Source organism: Choristoneura fumiferana, chromosome 22 (assembly GCF_025370935.1).
Source record: "Choristoneura fumiferana chromosome 22, NRCan_CFum_1, whole genome shotgun sequence".
NCBI lineage: Eukaryota > Metazoa > Arthropoda > Insecta > Lepidoptera > Tortricidae > Choristoneura > Choristoneura fumiferana.
In genome coordinates, this window is record NC_133493.1 from 12,391,503 (window position 1) to 12,416,200 (window position 24,698).

General features: G+C 37.3%; 1 protein-coding gene across 1 annotated transcript in view; it reads right to left on the minus strand.

Annotated features, from left to right (window-relative positions):
* LOC141440152 (ADAMTS-like protein 1) overlaps positions 1–24,698 on the minus strand; it is a 245,715-nt gene that overhangs the window by 151,936 nt on the left and 69,081 nt on the right. Inside the window, exon 2 of the mRNA XM_074104615.1 lies at positions 3,654–3,746. Coding sequence (XP_073960716.1) covers positions 3,654–3,701 — 48 coding nt within the window. The 5' untranslated portion in view covers positions 3,702–3,746. The remainder of the gene's footprint in view (positions 1–3,653; positions 3,747–24,698) is intronic.

Consider the following 24,698-nt stretch of genomic DNA (forward strand, 5'->3'; position numbering starts at 1 on the left):
CTGCAAAGTTACTTAATTGCTTTTGTGCATCCAAAATACGTATAAATATAACGCAATGATTTTTTCAAGACACAATATTTGAAGCCATGAATCGCCAATGCTGAAATAAAACAGAAAGTAGCTTTTTAGGTTTCTAACGTTTTCTGTCTTTCTATCTGTCATAGGATTGTATCATAAACCTTAATCATCATCATCATATCAGCTGAAAAACATCCCATACATCCTGCCAAAGAAATCATAGTGAAATTTATTATGACAAAGTTCCCTGGCATGGAGATACAGTTTCTCGATTGTGCAGTCAAGGGCATAATATCTACACAGCCATAGCGTCAGATATATGTATATATCGACCTTATGGTTAGTGTCTTAAAGGTGTATAGTTATTTTTGACGTCTTGGTAACGTACATAATATACAGCGTGTATTTTTGATACTACCTCAAACTTTAAGGGTCGTTAGTGAAGGCCCTAATTATCACATTTTATTATGTTTAAGTAAAAACAAATAGACTTATTATTTTCATTATAAAATGAATAAGCACGCAGTGTATCACTACCTGATACTACTTTGTTTTTGTCCCTTCTTCTTCTTCTTCTCTTTTAAAATATGGCTTTTCTGTCCTAATTTATAGGTCAATTTCGCCAGTTTCAAAGTAAACTCTCTTTGAGAGGGACGTTGTACGTGATTGTAGTTTTTGCAACTTGATAGTAGAATTCCAGAAACCACGTGGAGACAACTTGCGCATTAAAAAATGTCAGACACGAGAGCAATAAAGAATTTTGTGATCACTGTTCACTGTTAAGGTTAATCGCCGCATAAAACACTATCAAAATTATACTTCAACTAGCCAAAGAAACAGAAATAGCAAAATTAGATATTGTCTACATCCGCCATGTTCGAATGCTACAAATCGAATCTTGTTTTTGTTCAAAACGTCGCACTTGTTGGCGTGACAGCTGTCACAGAACGTTTCTCTCTCGTATCAAATTATTGTACGCATTACATAGCTGCTCGAAAATATTTCAAAAAATAATTACGCTGTGGTAGTTATCATAAATTAAAAAAAAAACGGTTCATAGCACTTAAATCTTCGTTTGAGGTAGTATCAAAAATACACGCTGTATTTATGCACTTGACTGTACTAGTGTTATTTAAAAAGCTTTATTAAAAGGAATTCTGAACAAAATAACCTGGAGAAAACCGACCTGTCACGCTAAGCAGCCAATTTATTCAACATCAAGCAAAACAAATTTGACACAAAAATGCAAATGACATTGACGAATTTATTACCAAATATTTCTTTGCTTCAAAATACGTTCAATATTCATACAGAGATTCTATCAATCCGACCAATTTTAGAGGCATGTTTATAAAGTAATTTGTTTAACATAAAGACGTACCATTTATTACCTATTGAACGATGCGGCATAGTGACAGATTGGCAGGTGGAGTGACGCCTTTGAATGTTGAGTAGGATTTGGTGTTGACAGATTTATATGCGATGACATTATTGTCTTGAATTATAATAAGCGTTTTGGATTTTCATTTTGATGTTCTCGATTTTATGGGACTTGTTTTTATGGTGTTCAATGTTGGTTGTAATTAGGTCGAATGCTGTAAACAGTTTATGTTGAAAATAGCCTGAATGGCTTCGAGAAAAGTATGGTACGGCCGTGCCTTTGATTTTGTTTTGCTCGACTTAGCGGGCGCACTACCGTGCCCCCAGATTATGTTGCTTGAGTTTTACAAGGAATCCTGTGTTTTTTTCCCAATTTATTTCCCGATTTATACTACTTTTTTAGCATTAGAAAGAAGGTAAGCGATCCTGACGTGTCTTTTTATTGAAAAACACTTTTGAAAAATAAGTCACATCAAAAATAAGTAACAATTAGCAAGGTCATAATAATATATATAGGGATATAATCATTTACATTATTTTGGTATTATAAGTAGGTGGTTATAGGTACTGTTTTTTTACTAAATTAAAAAAATACTAATCCACGAGTATGTCTTGGCAACATACTCGTGGATTAGTATAAAAAATATATGACAAATGCTAATTACTATAATAACTTAATTGGCTCATGTACTTGTTAAAAAAGTAAAAAACGTCTAGCCGTGAAAAAATGTGCGTAATGAAAACAGGCACCACATTTTGATTTCTTACATTTAAAAATATACGTATGCCTGAAAATAAATTCGTAAATTTATTTCTCTAGTTAATTAATTTGCAATGTAATGAAGTTATAACGTGCCATATGGCGCCAACCTCATGGATCTAACCCCACTCTATTACCTATTTCACTTGTCCTAATTGTTATGTTGGTATTACCGGCATAACCCCACGACTCTGCGATAAAGGGATAACCGTTATGGGGTAAAGTCGTCGGTTACCTTGCCCTTTGTGGAGGAAATAAAATTGTAGTTGTGATAAAAAATATTTTATCTACACCCATATAGTAAACCCTCCATTATGCGTTCAAAAACCATAGATAATGACCAGCATTACGACATTGGATTCTATTATGAACACGGCTGTATCGTAATGGTTATTATGACCATTAAACATACTAAATACGTAAACATTTATTAAGAAAGTATGTTTAAAAATGCCGAACTACCCTTACAAATTTGTGATTGCAACATTAAAAATACACGCTCTATACTGAAACAAGTGAAACATCATTGTATTTTTCCGTAAAAATGAATTTAAACGTAAATGAACAAGAAGTAAATACTGCAAACGCAAATTCCATAAATCAAAATTCCAAACTCATTTATTACGTAACTAATAACCAACGCGTTAGACTAAATAGTATTCCAATTATTTCAATTAGTTATTCAAAACTGCGAATCAGTCAAATGCTGTTATGGTAATTTATTTCGTCAAATTGTAAATTTGACGTTGGAATGTGTTCATTTAATTAAGTAACACGATATATTTGTGAGAACTTTAAAGTTAATTTCAAGCAAATTACTATAGTAAAATATATTTTATATGAAAGGTTTTTGTTAAAAATATTTTTACTTACCTAATACAAATTTTTGAACGACCGTATTTATCGTTCCGAATTTGTGTTGTTTTTTTGTTGCAAATTCGCTTTTATAGATATATCTTTCTCATAGTAGTTTACACCATTATACGATAAACTAGCTTTTGCCCGCGGCTCCGCCCGCGTGGTATTCGGTTATCGCGCGCTGTTCCCTCGGGAACTGTGCATTTACCGGGATAAAAAGTAGCCTATGTCACTCTCGGGCCCATAAACTATCTCTATGCCAAAAATCACGTCGATCCGTCGCTCCGTTACGGCGTGAAAGACGGGCAAACACACAAACACACTTTCGTATTTTAATATTAGTATGGATAAAGAATTTTATACAATAAAAATACAATGTGTTCAAGCTAACTAATCATCGTGATAGCAATGCTTATGACAAGATTCAATGGTGACCTAGGAATCAAGTTCCTCGACAGTACTTTATCATGCATCCTATGGGATAGCGATAAACGAATTTTTCGTACACGGAGTCGCATGAAAAAGCTAGCTATAGCAAAGCCAACGAGACGAAATAAATTATGCCAATAAGAAAAGGAGCGAGACGTATCAGAGGAAGATATTATATCTTGTCTGGTTAGCTTGTTGTAAGACTTACCACTGCGGCACAAAGTATGGCAAGGAGGAGGCAAGCGCGGGTCCCCATGACGTCAGAAGCGTTCCTCCTTTCTCATATTACTGGTCTACGTAACTGCAACAATAAAAACACTAGTTAGAAAAAGATACAATACAATACAATACAATACAATACAATAAAAAACAATATAATTGATCTTTATTGAATATCAAAATTTTGTACGCAGTACAGTCGAGTTTATAAACTTGTGAGCAAAACTACACACTACCTTACTTTCTAACTTTACTTTACTTTGTTTACTTGGAGACAGAATAATTATTCGGGACTAGACACACACATACACACTCACACCCACACACACTCACTTACATACACATATTCACGCGCGCGTGCGCGCTCGCATACACATTCGCACATAAACTTGTTTACTTTTTGCATGCACCTTCAGTATTGTTTAAGTTTTTTCTCTAGTTAATAATATAATTTGTGGTAAACATACATGATTATTAGCACCTGCAGACGTCCAAGATACAGGCTCAGCCTAGTTTGGAGTCTGATGGATATTACTCATGTATTGGCTATGTTTATTTAAATAAAGTATTTTGTATTTTTGATCAAATTTTTTCTCACAAGTTTATGAACTCGACTGTACAAAAAACAAAGGTATACCAATGTAACATCGGCCAAATATGTGGTCTACCACCCTAAAGTTGATAATCGTTTGCATGTCAAAAAACAATAATGCTAATAGACGTGTCTGTCAACTTGAAAGTTTGACTTTAAGTGAAGGGTCCACGGAGAGAACGTGTCTAGTCACCTAAGCAACTTTTTGAGTTATAGCGGTTTTAAAGTTAGTCATCACGAACAATTACTATGGTTACCATTTATTTAAAAGATAAAAAAATAGATTTTATATTGTTTTCAGATTATTTAATTCAGTGGTAAGTTATAGTACTTTGTGAGCTCTACATTTTGAGATAAAATTCTCAATTTAAAAAAAAAGTGACTAGGCTTGGTCTTTCCGTGGACCCTTCAAGTTAGGTTACCCTAGGACCTTTAGTTGTAGCTCTTCTGTAGAATAATTATTGGAATAAACCCTTTTTTTCATATTCGTTTGATAGAAACTTGTTTAGAAATTGATAAACCACTTATTTGACTGATCGTACCTACAGATATCCAAGCTTTAAATGTGGCGACACTCGTAAAATACAACAGAACTCTTTGACGCAACGATCAAAAACTTGCTTTGAGTATGAGTTAATATAGAGCTCGCAACGCAATATATTTTTACCCGACGTCCCAGAGGAGGGTTATGTTTTTCGAGCATAATGTACGTCTATTTTCTTAAGTCTTCTCTGTAGACATATTGCTTCAACACTCTTAAATAAACATCAAAAAATTATGAAATGAAAAAATCGAATAATAAATATCGAAAACTCAACTGCCTTAAAAAACTTTGAATAAAAAAGGAAAACCGGGTAAGAGCGTGTCGGACACGCCCAGGATAGGGTTCCGTAGACATAACAAAAAAATCAAATAATATTTTTCTAAGGATTTCGTATTGGTAAGGTAAGGTTAACTTAAAACCTAGAACTAAGTTTTTTATCCTCCACGTCCATTAAATTTTTCAAGCCTAGAAATACTCATATCCTGGGCAAATAGGTACTTACGTCGAATTATAATAGTTAATACTGTTACCCCGGTCCCAAGTTAAATCGAATACAGAAGTCGCAGCATGGGGCATAAACATTAGCTTTGCATGTCGACCTGCCCATAAATACAGCCCATAGCGTGCCGATCGATCTCCATACTTTACTCCAAGAATCAAGAGTTACTGTTCTTTTTAACAGGCTTCAGAAAAGGTTTTCCATTCCACCGTATTTTTACCCATCATCACCCCAGCCTATATAGGTAGGCGTCCTCTCTGAATGCGAGGGCTTAGGCCGTAGTTCCCACGCGGACCCAGCGCGGATCGCGAACTTCACACCCACCATTGAATCGCTTCGCAGGTGTGTGCAGGTTTCCTCGCAATGTTTCCCTTTACCATAAAGCTCGTGGTGAATTTACCACGAGCCATTTATTTTATTTCAAATGTAATTTCGCACATGAATTTCGATAAACTCAAAAGTGCGAGCCGGGGTTTGAACCCACGATCGTCTGCTTAAATTAATTAAATTTACAAGTGCTCTTCTAGCGTTACGTTCTGTTGACAAATGTCCGCAATTCGATATGTTATTTGGGAAAAATATCCACAGCAAAATGTCATTATTACTAAACAACCGCATATTAAATGGTCACGGAAGAAAAACGTCTGCAATGAAAATTGTACTCTACACAACAAACTAATTTCTCACTCATGATCTACCACCCTGCCATATTTTATCTTTAATCGATGAACAAGTGTGTGAGTATAAAGTAACTATGCCAAATTATTCTATAGGAACGTCTATTGACTATTTACTTACCACCGCAAAAACACAAAAAAAGTATATAATACGTTTAAAAATTGTCTTTTAATTTTTTTATACAACAACTGGATGACGTGATCTCTTCACGATCGACAAACTGAATAAATGTGATGCGAGACACGTATGTTTATCTTCTTAATATGCAATAAACAAGTGAAATTTTACACTAACGGAAACTGACGAATCATGATGCTATAATGAGATAATTACTGTAAACTTATTTAGAGTCAACGGAAATCATATTTACAAGCAAAAACAAAATGTACAGAAATTAACAAATAGGTTATTAGAAATAAAAATAAAACAAAGACTAACTTATTCTAAGCCTAAAAACCTAAATCCGTACATACTTATATAAACTTATAATATTATAAATGCGAAAGTGTGTTTGTATGTTTGTGTGTTTGTCCGTCTTTCACGCCGTAACAGAGCGACGGATCGACGCTATTTTTGGCATAGAAATAGTTTATGGGCCCGAGAGTGACATAGGCTACTTTTTATCCCGGAAAAATGCACTGTTTCCGAGGGAACAGCGCGCGATAACCGAATACCACGCGGGCGGAGCCGCGGGCAAAAGCTAGTATATTTATAAATGTCACGCAGATCGCTATTATCATGGCAGGGAGCCCATAAAGCTGGCTGCGTTTCCTCAAATTTTAATGGTAATTTTGTATCTGGATATTATATAGTTGATGTTAATTGTGTCGACATAGTTATTTGTGTCACAAGGGAGCAAAATGATGTATTTACGGCGAGAGCGGTAGGTACAACATTTAATCCAGAATGTAGCGAAGGATTCTAAAATAGAATCCTGAGTGTAGTGAGTGATTTTACAATAGAATCTTAAGTGTAGCGAGGGATTCTAAAGCAGAATCCTGAGCGTAATGAGGGATCAAGTGTTAACGCCCAAGATGAGAATAATTTTGCTCCCGGCGAGTGACTCAAACTTTTCACACCGAGTGTGACGAAAATTGGAATAAAACAATTCTAAATATAATTAAAGAGCAATCAGCATAGAAAATTGAGTGGGTTTACAATTATAAACTTAAAAAAATTGCATTTGCAAAAAACACTTAGCATTAAACGGAAAAGTTACACTTTGATCCCCCTCGTCAGGGAGGAAAAGTTACTTTTCTGAATGAGAGGTGTGAAAACTCTATTGCACACTGTTGATTTGTCATGCAGGGACGTGCCTTCGCAAGTGAACAGACCTGTAACTTTAAATTTCCATCAACTTCGACCCAATTAGCGATCGTCACCTGTCATACCGCAAACTTTCATCGATAAATCTCCGCCAACCGAATTTCGGTCTTCAACCTGCACGGCCCCAACTCCGAACTTGTCCGAACTTCGCCGAACTTTCTCGAACTTGAATTCTTCGCGGAAGGATTTGTGAACGGCGATGTTTGGGAAACTGTATGGGGATTTCGGAGTTTATGCAAAACGGTATAAACAACTTTTGTTTTGTTTGCCGTCGGGTGTAGGCTCAGTGTGCGATTGTGGCTTACGTAAGTTTGACGTGGAATTTGACAGTTACTAAACGGTGATTAGCAATAGGCGGCAGTTGCCACTAATTTAGTTTTCGACTCCTTGTCAGCAAAAGAACAATCTGGCCTTCTTCTTCAAATCTAGGGTGAATGGGTATTTGTTAGGCATGCGTTTCCATCTTAGTCCACACCTTGGCTTACCATCAGGCGTGATTGTAGTCAAACGCTGGTCTATTTATATAAAAAAAAAATAAGCAAAGTACTAATCCCTCCCCCCCCCTTTCGTAATATACGAGATTTTTTCAAAGTAGTAACGAAAACCGTATTGTAGAGTCCGTATCAACGCTCTATTGTTTATATCGAACTAGTTTTTGCCCGCGGCTTCGCCTGCGTGGAATTTTGTAATCGCGCGATGTTCCCTTGTTAGCTATGCATTTTTCCGAGATAAAAAGTAGCATATGTAACTCTCTGGCCCATAAACTATCTCTATGCTAAAAATCACGTCGATCCGTCGCTCCGTTTCGACGTAAAAGACAAACATACAAACGAGACGACCAGATGGCCTAGTGGTTAGAGAACCTGACTACGAAGCTTGAGGTCCCGGGTTCGATCCCCGGCCGGGACAGAGATTTGTATGAACAATACGAATGTTTGTTCTCGGGTCTTGGATGTTTAATATGTATTTATCCATATAAGTATGTTTATCCGTTGCCTAGTATCCATAGTATGTACATTGTACAAGCTTTGCTTAGTTTGGGACTAGGTCAATTGGTGTCAAGTGTCCCATGATATATTTATATTTATTTATTAATATTATTAAAAAAAACACACTGGGGGCCTCTTATATGTCCAACAATGACGTCCAACGGCTGATATAATAACGACCATGATGATGATGATTAATATCTCTGTTTCCCACACTTCGGCGCTGGCTTTATTTAAATTATGACAGTTGTAAGAGTATAGAGAACCGCACAATTTGTGAGTGAGCTAAAGCTTGGCAATTAGCTTCAACTTGGCATAATTATGCGAAACTAGAATAGCCTGAAGCTAGTGTCGGTAAACGATAGGGTGAAGGTGGCATGTCTAAACAAGTTTTAGTCGGAATAATTGTTTTTTTAAACCCTGTCGCAGAAAAAGGGGTGTTAGAAGTTTGACACAGATGTCTATCTGTTTCTGGCTCAAACGGATGGATCGATTTCAATGCGGTTCTTTTCAGGTTAAAGAGAGTTTTCTTACGACGGATATTGGCTATGTTTGATAAGAATTAGTTTAGCCGTTTTTGAGGCATTGAAGTTTGAAATAACAATGCTTGGGGTTTTAAGTTTTTAATTCTTTAATACGTCAGCTACAAATACAAATTTAAGTTTTTAATACGTTAGCTACAAAGGCAAACAATTTACTTTAGTGAATAACAAACTAAGTATTTTAATTTTAATGTTAGTAAATCTAATTTGTAAAAATTACAAATGACAAGTATTGCGATTTGACATTGGCAATGGATTCGATTTGTAGCATTCGAAGATGGCGGATGTAGACAATATCTAATTTTGCTATTTATGTTTCTTTGGCTAGTTGAAGTATAATTTTGATAGTGTTTTATGCGGCGATTAACCTTAACAGTGAACAGTGATCCCAAAATCCTATATTGCTCTCGTGTCTAAAATTTTTTAATGCGCAAGTGGTCTCCGCGTGGTTTCTGGAATTTTACTATCAAGTTGCAAAAACTACAATCACCGTACGACCTCCCTCTCAAAGAGAGTTTAACTTGACACTGGCGAAATTGTCCTATTTATTAGGACAGAAAAGCCATATTTTAAAAGAGAAGACATTGGCAATGTAATATTTTTGACATTTCCATCCAGTAAATACAAAGAGATTGATTAAAAATAGAATGTGTCTATGACTGTTTTATGTAAGAAGTAGGTAAGGTAACTAAGAGATCAGGTAATTTTAAATCCATACTTAATATTATAAATGTGAAAGTGTGTGTGTTTGTCCGTCTTTCACGTCGAAACGGAGCGACGGATTGACGTGATTTTAAGCATAGAGATAGTTTATACTGTGTGACATAGGCTACTTTTATCCCGGAACAGCGCGCGATAACCGAACTCCACGCGGACGAAGCCGCGGGCAAAAGCTAGTTGATTAATAAGTTACGGATTGAAATGGTGTTTTCGAATGAAACTATTTACGTCTCCATCGAAATATAACTTGTTCAACAGACATGTCACAAAGCAACGATCAAACTTATAGTCCCCAGGACGAACTCCGCTTAATAATAAATGTATACTATTATCAAATACAAACATAACTTGGTAGGAAAAGCTTCGCGACGTGCAAGCGGCCTGAATATTTGATGCAGAGAAAAATCGATGTTGCCGCGACATGCCATATTCAGAGTTTGGATTAACTGTTTCTGTTAGATGGCTACACAATGTGTGAAAAAACGAGATTATTTATCACCATTGTTAATTCACCTATGAACAAGATCTTCCGAATTGATCGAAACTAGTCGGACCTTGCTGGATTATAATATTTAGTTGAACTGTTTCATTTAGTTACTATCCTACTTATATTAAATCTGACTGTACTTTTTGTTGACGGTACTTGTAACTACATTTGCATACCAATTTTCAAGTCGATGCCAAGATCAAGATGAAGAGTTCCATTATGATTGGTTTTTGGAGTCTTTTTGTATTTTTTATTTCAACTCCAAATTTGTTACTTTTACGGGTATCCCGTGAAACCATATCGAAAATACAAACTGAGACATGGATGCACAGAAAAACCAGAAAAAGAGACCAGCACTGGGAATCGAACCCAGGTCCTCAGCATTCCGTGCTGCGTGCTATAACCCCTACACCACTGCTGGACAGGAATCTAGACACGAATTTTTCCTATGCATACATATCTCAGGTTGGTTATTTCTACTTTGCTACTTAAGCATAAGCGACATCTATGTGGCGTCGACAGACGTCACACTCTGCTAGTGCTGCTATGGAGAATTGTACAGTGCCCTTAGTGTAAGTTTTTGGTTACAAAATACGTCTCGATCGCGTACGCATTTAAGTCTCACTTTGTATGCAAACACGAACAGCGCCTCTAGCGGAACGTTTGCGATGTTCGTGTTTCCATACAAATTGAGATTTTAACGCTAACGCGATCGAGACGTATTTTGTAACCGAAAACTTACACTAAGGGTACAGCGCCTCTACAAACAATTTACGCCGTCGCTATCGTGTACGGTCACTGTAAACTTATGGTAGTGGTACTGCTAGAACCTAATCGCTTGAATTACCTATCGCTCATACTCGAGGGTAATTCTAGCAAACATAGTTATCACATTAAACAAATTGATCAGCGCTAAGTTCCCTTTATTATCAGTCTATACTTGGTAAACAACTTAGAGTAAAGCAGCATGTGCACTGGACAAATAAACGTTTAGATTCGCGTTGGCCCCAACACTGATACGAGTACTTATGTCATTTGTCGATGATTATATCAAGAAATTAGCATAATGTATACAAATACAAATGATGAGAATAAAACACAAAGGGCCCCCAACAAAGTATAGTAAGTATACGAAATGACAGTGTGCGTGTGCATTTTGCTTGGAAGCAAGGCTCTGCTAACACTGGATTTTTATAAATACGACAGTTGAATGCGTATATTTTGTGACGTACCTAAAAATTTATACAGAAACTATACGGTGCGCGAATTCGACTTGCACTTAGGCGATGCATTTTAGGACCGTCTTTCATTACCAATAAAAATAAAGTCTCTGATTAACATGCACTAACACGCATCCCCACATTTCTGCAGCATTTTTAACATCAAGTGACTATGCTGTACTCCTCAAACTTCTGTCAATCGTGCCAAGCTACCTTATCATTAAATTGACATAACAGGAATAACCCATTAGATAACAACAGTTATCAAAAAGTTTGTTTTATTATTCAAGCTGAATGGGTTATTAGAAGTTTAAGAGTAGGTCAACGTGGTTCGTTATAGTTACTGAATTCATTTTCAGAATGACATTTCCTTTACACCATTTTAACTTCAGTAACTTCCTACGAGTACAATGTTTTACAAACTAAATACTGGACATTAGAAAAGAAAACATACGATGAGTTGGTTTTAGATATCGAATTTATAACCGGCACTTTATTTAGAAAAAGGAGATTCTTAATAATATGTCTCTACTTTTTTTATCTGAACACATTTCCAAAAGAACCGGCCAAGTGCAGGTCGGACTCGCACACGCATGCCATTATCTATAGATAATACAACATTAGACAAGCAAAAAAAACGCGTTTGTGGTATGAGAGCCCCCCTAAATATTTATTTTATTTTAATTTAATTATTTATTTCTAAAGTGAATATAAGATTAAATATTTCTATGAATATTTCAAGCGTCTACCAGCAGCCGTTATTACAACGTGCAAAAACCGGCAAAAAATTTTTAGTCTGTTTTTAGTATTTGTTATAAAAGCGGCTACAGTCATACATAATGTGAAAATTTCAACTGTCTAGCTATCACGGTTCATGAGATACGGCCTGGAGACAGACGGACTGACGGACGGACAGCAAAGCCTTAGTAATAGGGTTTCTGTTTTTATCCTTTGGGCACGGAACCCTAAAAACTAAGTTAAATGTTAGTGTAAATAAAATTCTACATCATTATAGAAATGAATTTGCTGAAAAAAGGCATGAGCGCCCGCTCTACTTCTCTCATTACTTCTACAATCACCATACTACATCCTCTCGTCTCATTATGAAACTTAATGACCATTAAAAAACTGGCCAAGCGTGTCTCAGGCCACACTTTTTTATGCAGTCTTCTATTGTTTTACGTTGTAATCTATCAGTCATTTTACAACTGCACTATTTCCAGAACTCTTTGACTTCAAAAGGAATGATACTTAATAAATTATGCGGCGCTTCTAGATTAATAGTAGTGCTGAAGGTGTAATTTTCCAGTTATTGAAATGGCTGGCGGCACCTAACGGCCCTGTTAAGTGTAATTAAAGGAGAATCCAAAATTTTATAATAACCGGTGTAGATAATGATGACATAGTACATACATTGAGTCTTAAGGGCGGTAAATAAGGAATTACGAACGAGAGTCTATTAAAGAGAAAGAAAGAAAGAAAGAAAAATGATTTATTAACGGTCCTAACAGACCACAGAATTAGAAGCCCGAAGTCGAAGACTGAGGGCTTTAATGAGTCGATGTTCGTAATTCTTGTACCGCCCGTGCGACATACAATGTTTGTCATCATATTTGCGAGTAAAATTATATATTTGTATAAAAAAAATATATTTTTTTTAAAATTACCGATACCGCTGGCTGCGCTCTTGGCAGCGCACTGCAGCATGTGCATGGCGTGCGTGTGCAGCGCGCGCACGGAGCAGCAGCACACCATGCAGTATCACACTCATTTACCGACCACGGGCTTCATGACAAGAAAATTAGTACGGGCAATGACTCATTTACCGACCACGGGTTTCATGACAAGCACATAAAGGTCGAGGGTTTTATTTGGGGGGTTGCAACCAAGGTAGACTGCATGTTACGACACTGTTTACGAGCAAGTGTGATGAAAAATGATTTTAAAAGAGAGTTTATTTCACAGATCGCTACATGGCGTTAGTTTCGTGTCCGGTTGGCGTTACAGTCTTGCTTGTTTGCAAATGTTACAGTTGTCAAACGGAAATCGCGATACTAGGACCAATTAGCTTGTCACAGAAACCATAATTGATTGGTGTCTTAAATATACCCTATGGCCGCTTGTACAGTCAAGTTCATAAACATGGGAGCTACTATAGACTAAATATAATGACCCGGATAACTCACGTCTTAAATCGAGTTTAGCTCGACATGTTTCGGGCTAATCCGTAGCCCTTCGTCTTCGGAGCAACGCGACTCAGCGGCTGCTACGAAGACGAAGGGCTACGGATTACCCCAAAACATGTCGAGCTAAACTCGATTTAAGACGTGAGTTATCCGGGTCATTATATTTAATATGAGTGAGTCTCACGGTAGTTTCATGTTCAAAATTACTATAGACTAATAGAGACCAGAGAGTTAACGGCGTAGAAGCGTGTTCAGATCTTTTTGATTGAATTTTTGCTCACAAGTTTATGAACTCGGCTGTAGACGTTCGTTGTTTTCACCTTCACCGGACAACGGAACGACTTTTTTGCCGTACGGCACGTACGGCACGTACACTTGTCCGGCGATGAAGCCATAAAACACCGCAAAAATAGTCCGTTGTCCGGTGAAAACAGCGGATGTCTACAAGCGGCCTATTTTCGTTTGTACAGCCAACTACTACCATAGAACCCTATCGTTATATACAGGTGAATTAACCTATAACAATTATTACCCGCTTAGGTCGTTGAAGTGCCAGTGGAGGTCAGATATATTGTCAAGAAGACATTAATATCTAAGGCGTATTACAGTTAATGATTATATCATGGACAGGGATATTTGGAAATAATTCCGATCCGCATTGGCGATCCCTTCAAATAGCGAACCTACTGTGTTAAAAATAAAGATGTGTTAAATACTTGTGATGTATATATAGATATCATTTAGTAATATTGTAAATCTGTTTTAAAAAAATATACCTCGTGTTTTTTGCCGGATTCTTCTCAACAGAGGCTTTTCCGAACCGGTGGTAGTTTTTTTTTGACATTCATAAGTGCTTGTTATAGCCTAAATTGAATAAAGATATTTTGACTTTGACTTTGAATGGTCACCTATGCCATAAAGCACGAAAAACTGATGGCCGTTGGGGCCGAAAAGTGCTCAAATGGAGACCGTGAATCGGCAAGTGCAGCGTAGAACGTCCACCAATGAGATGGACGGATGCCTTGGTTAAAGCCACAGGTTCACGGTGGACGCAGGCCACTTACAACCGAAGCAACTGGAGGTCTATGGGGGAGGTTTATGTCCAACAGTAGACATCCTATGTCTGATATGATGATTGATGATCCTGACGCCGAAATAAGTTCTATCATCATCATCATCATCCCAGCCTATATACGTCCCACTGCTGGGCACAGGCCTCCTCTCAGAACAAGAGAGCTTGGGCCATAGTTCCCACGCGGGCCCAGTGCGGATTGGGAACTTCGCACGCACCATTGAATCGCTTCGCAGGTTTGTGCAGGTTTCCTCACGATGTTTTCCTTCACCGCAAAGCTCGTGGTAAATTTCTAATGTAATTCCGCACATGAATTTCGAAAAACTCAGAGGTGCGAGCTGGGGTTTGAACCCACGACCCTCTGCTTGAGAGGCGATAGGTCAAACCACTAGGCCACCACGGCTTCTTCAAGTTCTATAGTGGCCTAGAAATCAAGGTTGACTGTACTGTAACCTCACACGAACATGAGAGCCCGGTACATCATGCCAAGTCACGAGCCCATCATAAACAGTGGGGAACAACCGGTGAATTTAGTTTGACACAGGCTAAACGAGGCAGATGTCGCTTTGGTGGGGACGTTGAGTCACAATAAGGGCTTTCTAAAAATGACGGTAGATGGCGCCGGTAAAGAATTTATTCGTTTGTACAACCTTGTGTATTTATGAGCTACATTAAAAATTAAGACCGACTCAAAAATACACAGTAATGGGTCCAATAGAGTTCTAGACTACTAGACTTGCTTTTCCTTTTTAGATTTTTTGTAAAGCAGACGCAATTATTGCTTTTTATTTGCTAAAATTGTTCATCATCATGTCAGCCATAGGCATGAATTCTCTGTAATCATGCCAGAATCAATTCTATCATGTTAGAATCAAGGACGGATCTTTGAGTAGTAAGTATACCTATAGTCAATAAACTCGCCATGCCCGAGTGCAACTTTCGGACAATTACGAGGCAAGCTTGCACACCGAGTTTTACGTACAGTCAGAGGCAAAAATACTAAACCAACACGACAAAATTAAAAAGATCTAACTGATTACCTGATTAAATTCATAGATTTGCGGTATATTTAAGTCTATTAATTTATTTTTAATGAAAACCATCTCATTGTAAGAACAACATTAAGATCCGTTGCGTAGTTGCCTATTGCTTACCTTGTAATTTTCTCTGTGTACCTGTTTTCTGTATCGCTTACTATTTCTGGTGTACAATAAAGAGTAATTGTATTGTATTGTATTGTAGTTTTTTATATTTTGTATTATGCAGACGACTATATTTTTTATAAGCCTTTTGTTTCATTACGCTTGATCTCTATCTTCTATTAAATACGAAGCGTGAGCAGGACGGCGCGACTTACGAGTTATTCTGCATATGATGTTTCTGTAATCACCCCCAATTAATGTGCACTCCAATGTTTCAATCCATATAACATTAAACATCAACAGCAAAGCCTAACTCTTAAATTGAATACCGTCATAAATTTGTACGCTTCCCGTACGCATATACCCAATAACTCACACTTACTCACTTACATGTACCCAAAACCCATTCACTATGCGACAATAAACGTTCAAAATCCGCAGTAGTGTCGTGTCAATCACGGACACAGTATAACAGATGGCGCTGTAGGTTGGCAAGCCGCCAAATCTGCAATTGGGCCATTGATCGTACGTTATCTGTGCTAGGATTATCTGTGGTTGCCATTTATTGGCTGCGCGCTGTTTGTATAATCTGTGCTATGGCGTTGTAAAGGTTGCATACATCGTTACTTTTTGCGTTTTGTACGTCAAAAGAAAAAAGCCAGGCAAATGCTTGTGCAGGGAAACGCGCAGTGCAGGGTTCCGTACTGACATGCTACAAAAATTAAATTTTCATCGACTATTAGTCGTTAACTTGCAAAAACCCTTCTAAGCTGTGAAATTCGTTATACAATAGTATACCTATTATTATGACTTTTTTCAGATTTTTGAGACAAATCGGTTCGAGAAAAGTTTGCAAATATGTATTTAAGTATGTATTTATCTATATAAGTATGTTTATCCGTTGCCTAGTATCCATAGTACAAGCTTTGCTTAGTTTGGGACTAGGTCAATTGGTGTCAAGTGTCTCATGATATTTATTTATTGATTTAGTCTTTATAATATTGTCATAAGATTGATTTTTACTTGGCTTGTGTAAAAACTTTTGTCACTACATCTATAAGTAGGTATACACGTGTAGGTACAGTTAAAGTCATAAATACCTATACAATAGCAAGACGTCAAAAATATATCTGGCGTATTCATATTTGACGCTATGGTTGTATAGATATTTATGGCATCGACTGTACATGTATTAAAAGACGAACCTTCTTTATGATATTTAAGACCAATTAAGCTGTACCAAAGAGCGGGCCGGAAGACTTTATCAATGCATGTATCTCGTTAAGGAAAAACATGGAAAAATGTACTAATAGAGTGTTTTTATTTAATTACTAGCTTTTGCCCGCGGCTTCGCTCGCGTGGTATTCGGTTATCGCGCGCTGTTCCCTCGAGAACTGTGCTTTTTCCGGGATAAAAGTAGGCTATGTTACTCTCTGACCCATAAACTATCTCCATGCTAAAAATCACGTCGATCCGTCGCTCCGTTTCGACGTAAAAGACAGACAAACATACAAACACACTTTTGGATTTATAATATTAGTAAAGTATGGATAACACCGCGCCTCGGGTATGCAATTTCAGTTCATTGCACTAAAGAACCACTGTAAAAAACCGCATCGAAATCGGTCCATTCTTTTGGAAGCTACGATTACAATCACACAGACAGACATAAAGTCAAAGTCAAAGTCAAAATATCTTTATTCAATTTAGGCTATAACAAGCACTTATGAATGTCAAAAAAAAACTACCACCGGTTCGGAAAAACCTCTGCTGAGAAGAATCCGGCAAGAAACTCAACGAGGTACATATTTTTTTTAAAAACAGATTTACAATACATATTGGCGTTAAGCTTATAATATCACCTCCTTTTTGCGTCGAGGGTATGCCATAGATAACTGTAATACTGTCTCATTTTGTTTTATTCGAATAAAGAGAGACGGCATCACTTAGTATCTATTAAATAAAATTTATCAGTGCCCTTAGTATATTATTACTTATTACTATATTACTTACTAGCTTATGCCTGAGAATTCGTCTGCGCGGATCTAGGTTATCGCGCGGTGGCGCCCTCTACCGGAATAAAAGGTATCCTATGTTGATCCTTGGGGTTCAAACTACCAATATACCAAATTTCATCAAAATCGGTTCAGTGGTTTCGACGTGAAAGCGTAACAAACAGAGTTACTTTCGCATTTCAAATATTAGTAGGAATTACTTCAGTTTTCAGGTATATTAGGTAATAATCACCATTTTTGCGGCGTTTGTTTGTTTTTTTCCTCAGTGTTTTGACAGGTTTTATAGGATAGACGTGATGCTCAGGGTTAAACATTTATGAAAACTAAAGACAATAATATCAATGATTTAACGTGATCAAAGTTCTTGAGACTCGTCTTTTCCTTTGTGCTAACAAACGTGGGACACCAATGACGTCTAACCGAGGACGCGTATCTGAATATCGAAAATTAATATATATATTTATATTTTGCAGGTGGTAGGACCTTGTGCAGGGTCCGCCCGGATTGCTACCACCATCTTGCTTGCTAATCCTGCCGTGAAGCAGCAGTGCTTGCACTGTTGTGTTTCGGCGTGGAGAGTAAGACAGCCGGTGAAATTACTGGCACTAGAGGTATCCCATCTTAGGCCTCTAGGTTGGCAACGCATCTGCAATACCCTTGGTGTTGCAGATGTTTATGGGCGGTGGTGATCTCTTACCATCAGGAGACCCACTTGCTAGTTTGCCATCCAGTCGAATAAAAAAAAAAATATATATTATGTTAAAAAGTCGAGGGTCAAAATAATAATTGAAAGTAAGTCAGGTAGTTAGTTCGATATTTTAACTACTTATCAATATTCAGATACGTGCCCTTAATCGAGCGATCGAAACGCTCGAATACTCTTCCACTCTGTTGGTTGATTCCTCTATGACGAAAAACAATATTTGACAAGTATAATACCCTTAAAGATCAGAAAATATTTTTCAGATGTATCTTTGATGAATAAAAGGGAAAAAATGTTTGGAAAGCTAACAAACATTTTCCTAAATTTCTCATGGACATTTTTACTCAGCTATTTGTTGTATTCGTCGTCGATTTTTGTATAACCAAACGGAAGTGGTAAAAAACTTCAAAATCGGTTTAAAACTGACAGTTTTGAAATAATAATCATGATAAGTTTTTGCTAAAATGCATGCCATCTATCATCTAAAATGGTTAAACTGAGCAAGTGTTGCCATACATTCTTCCGGAACATAACTTTGTTTGCGAACTACCTTCCGCTGGCGTTCGTGTCGTCACAGCCTAGTGTGTATATGTCTTTCTTTATGTGTTTAGTTTTAATGGGTCCCACTGAAAAACAGCGTTGTGGCTTGCCGCAACATTATGCTGAGTGGGTCCCAATTTATACTATTCGATGTTTTTTTTTAATTATTATTTCTTCCTAACGTGTTTTTTCTGTGTATCAAATATGTGTAAATAAATCTCTCTCTCTCTCTCTCTCTCTCTCTCTCTCTCTCTCTCTCTCTCTCTCTCTCTCTCTCTCTCTCTCTCTCTCTGTCTCTCTCTCTCTCTCTCTATCTCTCTCCCTCCCTCTCTCTCTCTCTCTCTCTCTCTCTCTCTCTATCTCTCTCTCTCTCCCTCTCTCTCTCTCTGGCTCTCGGCTGGATCACCATTATGTCACTACCAGATTATTGTATTGTCACCAGATTTACATACTTAAGTACTTATGCCAAATTTCACGTCAATTCAACCACTGTGGGTCAAATTTAACTTGCAAGATTTTATCCGCACACACATAAAATATGTAGATACATACATTGCAAGTTTAATAAAACTTGTAAAAACAGAACACAAATGGCGGTCTGGGTGGAAAAGTTATCGGAGACCGCGGATTGGCAAGCGCAGCGTAGGACGTCTACCAACGAGATGGACGGATGACCTGGTTAAAGCCGGGGGTTCACGGTGGATGCAAGCCGCTTCCAGTCGAAGCAACTGGAAGTATATGGGGGAGGCCTATGCCCAACAGTGGACGTCCTATGGCTGATAATATGATGATGAATCATAAAAAACCAAATGGAAAACCTCCTCGAGATCAGTCAAAATTATTTTATCCATCAAAGCCACGTTTCTATAGAAACTGAATCAAAAGAAAAATAACATTCCAATGGAAAGAATTACTTTCCTTACTGTAATTCGATCGCGAGACTGCGGTGACCCGGTCACGCGAATATAGATCATATTGTGCAGGCATAGAGTTCAATGCGGGTGGTGGGTAACAATACACTGATAGCGTGTTGAGAACAACGCTTCGGTTCCACAGTAAATATTGTACAAAACAGTAAAGCAGGCTTTTTTTTAGTCTGTGACAAAATGTTTTTACGCCGCTTTATACTTGTCTTAAATAAGTTCTTGCCACTTTGTGTGTTTTTAAAGTACCTAAAGTATCAATATATCATGAAAATAAATAAAATAAATATCATGGGACACTTGACAACAAAATTGACCTAGTCCCAAACTAAGCAAAGCTTGTACTATGGATACTAGGCAATGGATTAACATACTTACATGAATTAATATTTCATACTTAAATACATGTTAAATATCCAAGACCCGAGAACAAACATTCGTTTTATTCATACAAATAACTGCCCCGGCCGGAAATCGAACCCGGGGCCTCAAGCTTCGTCTCTAACCACCTGGCCATCCGGTAGTCCATAACACCACCATGGACTTACTCATATTTAATGAAATAAATCCGATCCGATATTAGTTTCCTCGGGTAGTCGCGCGAGCAGAGCGGTGCACTGCGCGTAGGTATTGCACCAGCCGCTGAGTCGCGTTGCTCCAAGAGAAAGGGCTACAAATTAGCCCGAAACATGTCGATCTAAACTCGATTTAAGGCGTGAGTTATCCGGATTTATTTCATTCAATATAATTCTATCTCTATACCTGTCTGTTAACTCTTCAAGTACAACCCCTAGTACAAGGAATCAAGAATCAATTCACAGGTGTCGCTAATAAATATAATCCAATCTCTTGGTTTCCAGGCACAGTGGACATTGTCAAAGCCGTATCTTAGTGAATCTGTACATAGTATAAAATAAAGTATCTTCTTGCCATCTGTACGTATAGATTTTTCTACCTTAGCTTTCTATAAAAACATATCTAACAGACGATGAACACCGCATTTAAATCCATCGCTTATTTTCAAAATCTAAGTGTACAGACGGCGAGAATTTACCTTTTTATGCTATCTAAAGATTTACGACATTACTGCTTTGACAATGTCCACTGTGCCCCAACGGGAGTCTGTAAGAGAATGGATTCCCAGCAGGGCTACTACGAAACTCGAAGTTTGTGTCGTGCGGTCCCTGTGACACTTATGTTTAATGTTTATTTGGGCAAAAAACGGTACAATATAGAAAAAAAAAACCTAAGAAAATTAGACTTAAACGAAACATAGACCAGCTAATATGCCACTATTAAATTATAAAGTAGAGTAACACGTACATACAAAGAATATATATGAACAAAACGAAACTAATGTTTAAACAGGGCAACTTTAAACCACCTTTATACTATTTAATACGAGAGCGAGAGGGACGGTACGATACGAACTTCGAGTTTCGAGCTTCGTAGTAGCCCTGCAGGCGCCAGGTAGCGCAGTAAAAGGTCCGGCATTCTGACCGGACATTTCCGGCATTTCGCCGATCCGGAGAAATGTTTAAATTGAAATATTTATTTTGTTACAGCCGAACAGCTTGCGACTGCGCATCTGCGGCTTCGTCCCCGTTGCATAATTTCATAGTAGGAATTTTGTAAAACGTGCCCTACTTGATCAGAAAAACCGGCCAAGAGCGTGTCGAACACGCCCAAAATAGGGTTCCGTAGCCATTACGAAAAAATAAGAAATATTTTTTCAAGGATTTCGTATGTTATACGGAATCTTCCAAGTTTAGGTATATTTTATACCTTAGGCTGCTATTTACTCATAAACTACTAATGATTCTCAAGCAAACTTGGCCGCTATAGTTTTCTTTGAAAGATGGATATACTACCATTATGTTTTTTTTCAAATTTTTCAACCCCCGTTTTAGATTTTAGAGGAGGTGGGGGGACGCTCGATTTTAATGAAAATTTGCACTTTAAAGTTGAATATTTCGCAAACAAATCACTGAATCAAAAAGTCGTCTTGGAAAAATAATGGTAAAAATGGTTTTAAAAGACCTATCCAACGATACCCCACACTATAGGGTTAGATGAGAAAAAAAAAACACCCCTACTTTACGTCTATGGGAGGTACCCTAAAAAAATGTTTTTTGAACTTTTGTACCATTTTGTCGGCATAGTTTACCTATATATCCGTGCAAAATTACAGCTTTCTACCATTGATAGTCCCTGAGCAAAGCTATGCCGGACAGACAGACAGACAGACAGACAGACATGGCGAAACTATAAGGGTTCCGTTTTTGCCATTTTGGCTCCGGAACCCTAAAAATTGATTGATCACGAAAAAATGAATGTTTTGTAAATTTTTCATCAAATAAAATCTAGTATTATTTAAGTAGGTTAATTTCTAGTGCCTATTTGTGGTTTTTTTTTTTTTTGTGTACTTTTATTCGACTTTGTTGTGTTTAATAAAGTGTATTTGTATTGTTGTACGTTTAAATACATTCCAATCCCATTTTATCGTTTACATTTTTTGGCCATTTTGACGAATTTACCTCAGTCAGGTATCAATGGTCATAGTACCTACGTCTAAAGGATTTAGATAAAAATATCCTACGAGTATAATATGCCACATCTAAGGCACAATAATGTTAAACTCATTTATACTGTATGCCTTGAACACAATACCCTAATAAGCGCAGTATCAAGTTGCTAACAAAGTGTGGCGTTTCTTCACGATTTGACCCGCGCCTTGAAGCTCCAAATCAACTGGAGATGGAATGAGGGGTACTCTTTGCCAGAAGAATAAGACTGCGTATTAACCATGCATATGTAGTAAATGATAAGCCTAAATGATGTGATAGCAAAAATTCGCGAATATGAAAACTATCGATTCAGTGATCTTTAAAATAATTATTAAACCATTTTTTCGCATTTTTACATGCAATAACGGCCTATTTTTAGGTTTTTGTACTTCAAGAAGAAACTTAACACTACTTCGTCATGCGTTTAAAAAAAATGTTATACACACTTATTCGTAGACATTCTGTTGACGTAGATTTTTATTTGTTTGACATGTGCATAGAAGTTAATCCTCATACAAAAACAATTAAAAAAAGAGATCACTGAAGTGCAAAAAATATAATTCGTTTTTCATAACCATACAGATCATTTTTGCTAGTTTATAAATTTATGTGAAACCTTTAGTTGTTTTGTGCGACTCCGGTTGGTTTAACGTTCTAAGCCCGGCCGTGACTAGACGCCTTTACACCTGATTATAGTAAAATAGTGTTTATTTATAAGTATGCCCAGTTTATTATAACAGTTTAGGGTCTAGTAAGGTCTAAGGTGGAGCGCGTGTGCGCATAGCATAGATAAATTAACCTTAAGAATGAAAACCTATGCCTAATATCTAGCCGCAATGGATAAATTTACCGAAAAAATAGTGAAATTGATTATGAAAAAGTTCCAGGAAGCATGCGATTCAATTTCCTTGACTGTTTTATTACCTATCCATATAATTTTTATTAATAACCGATCAGGTTAAAACTTGTCGAGCAAGAATGATTATGTATTTTTTTTGTTTCGTATATACTCAAATCACTCTTACCTAATTAATTACAAGTACATAGAACCCATTTTACCCTTCAAATTCAAATTCAAAATTCAAATTCAAATTAAAACTTAAACGGCGAAATTAAACTTAGTATTATGCACTAGTTGTATAAACTACTATTGTATAGTATAGAGCACGAAAGTAGAACCTAAAATTATGACTATGACTGACCATGTTTTTTTGCCCCTTGCTCTACTCGTTTGAGATAAATGAATGTGAGCGAGAGAGTAATTACTGGCACTTGAGGTATCCCATCTTAGGCCTCTAGGTTGGCAACGCATCTGCAATACCCCTGGTGTTGCAGATTTTTATGGGCGGTGGTAATCTCTTACCATCAGGAGACCCTCTTGCTCGTTTGCCATCCAGTCGGATAAAAAAAAAAATGTTTATGGGTTCTACTGGTCCTACTTTCATGCTGTTTTCTATACATTTTGAATAAACTTTAGGTACTTACCCAATTAAGGATTAGAAGAGTGATTACCATAGTAAATACAGACAAAGCTTACTATTTTGTATGTTAATATATGTATGCACAGACAATAAAATACGAAATCGCATAAACAACAGCGATTCCGGTCGAGATTGTCAGAATTAGGAATAAACATAAATTCGCAACGACCACACGTCTCTTCGGCCGTAAAAATACAAATGCTCAAGTGCTACTATTGGTTCTCGACTAAGTACCTAGCATCTCAAACTCAAAGTGATAGAACTTCCAGAACCTAATATATAGTTAGTGCCACCAGAATTGAGATCATGCAGACAAGCGGGATTTTGACAGTCACTAATTCATTTTAATTCATTTTGCTTTTGTGCATATGCAGTCAGTTCTTCATGTAGCTGAGTGTGTAAACATGAACTTCAACTCTCGTGGCACTAATTATACCTATGTTACAGTAAGCACTTACATACTTTAGGTTGTTGTGTTAAAAAATCATATAACGGGTCTTAGGGCTCCCAGACAAAACTGCGAATTTGCGAGCTCGCAGGACGCATCGCAAAAACTTCCGATCTGATTCGCATCGCGCATTCCTGCGAATTCCTGCATTAGGTATGGTGACCTGCACTAACGCTTTGCCGCACGAAATCGTATCGCAGCAATTCGCATCGTTAGTTCCTGCGATGCGGCGTCGTATCGCGTCGCATCGCAGTTTTGTGTGACAGCCCTTACTATTAAAACTAGTCCGGTCGCGGAGCACGAAGAATTTCGTGTCTCTGTCCCTCGCGTGTAAATATTTGCCATCGCGCTCGCACACAT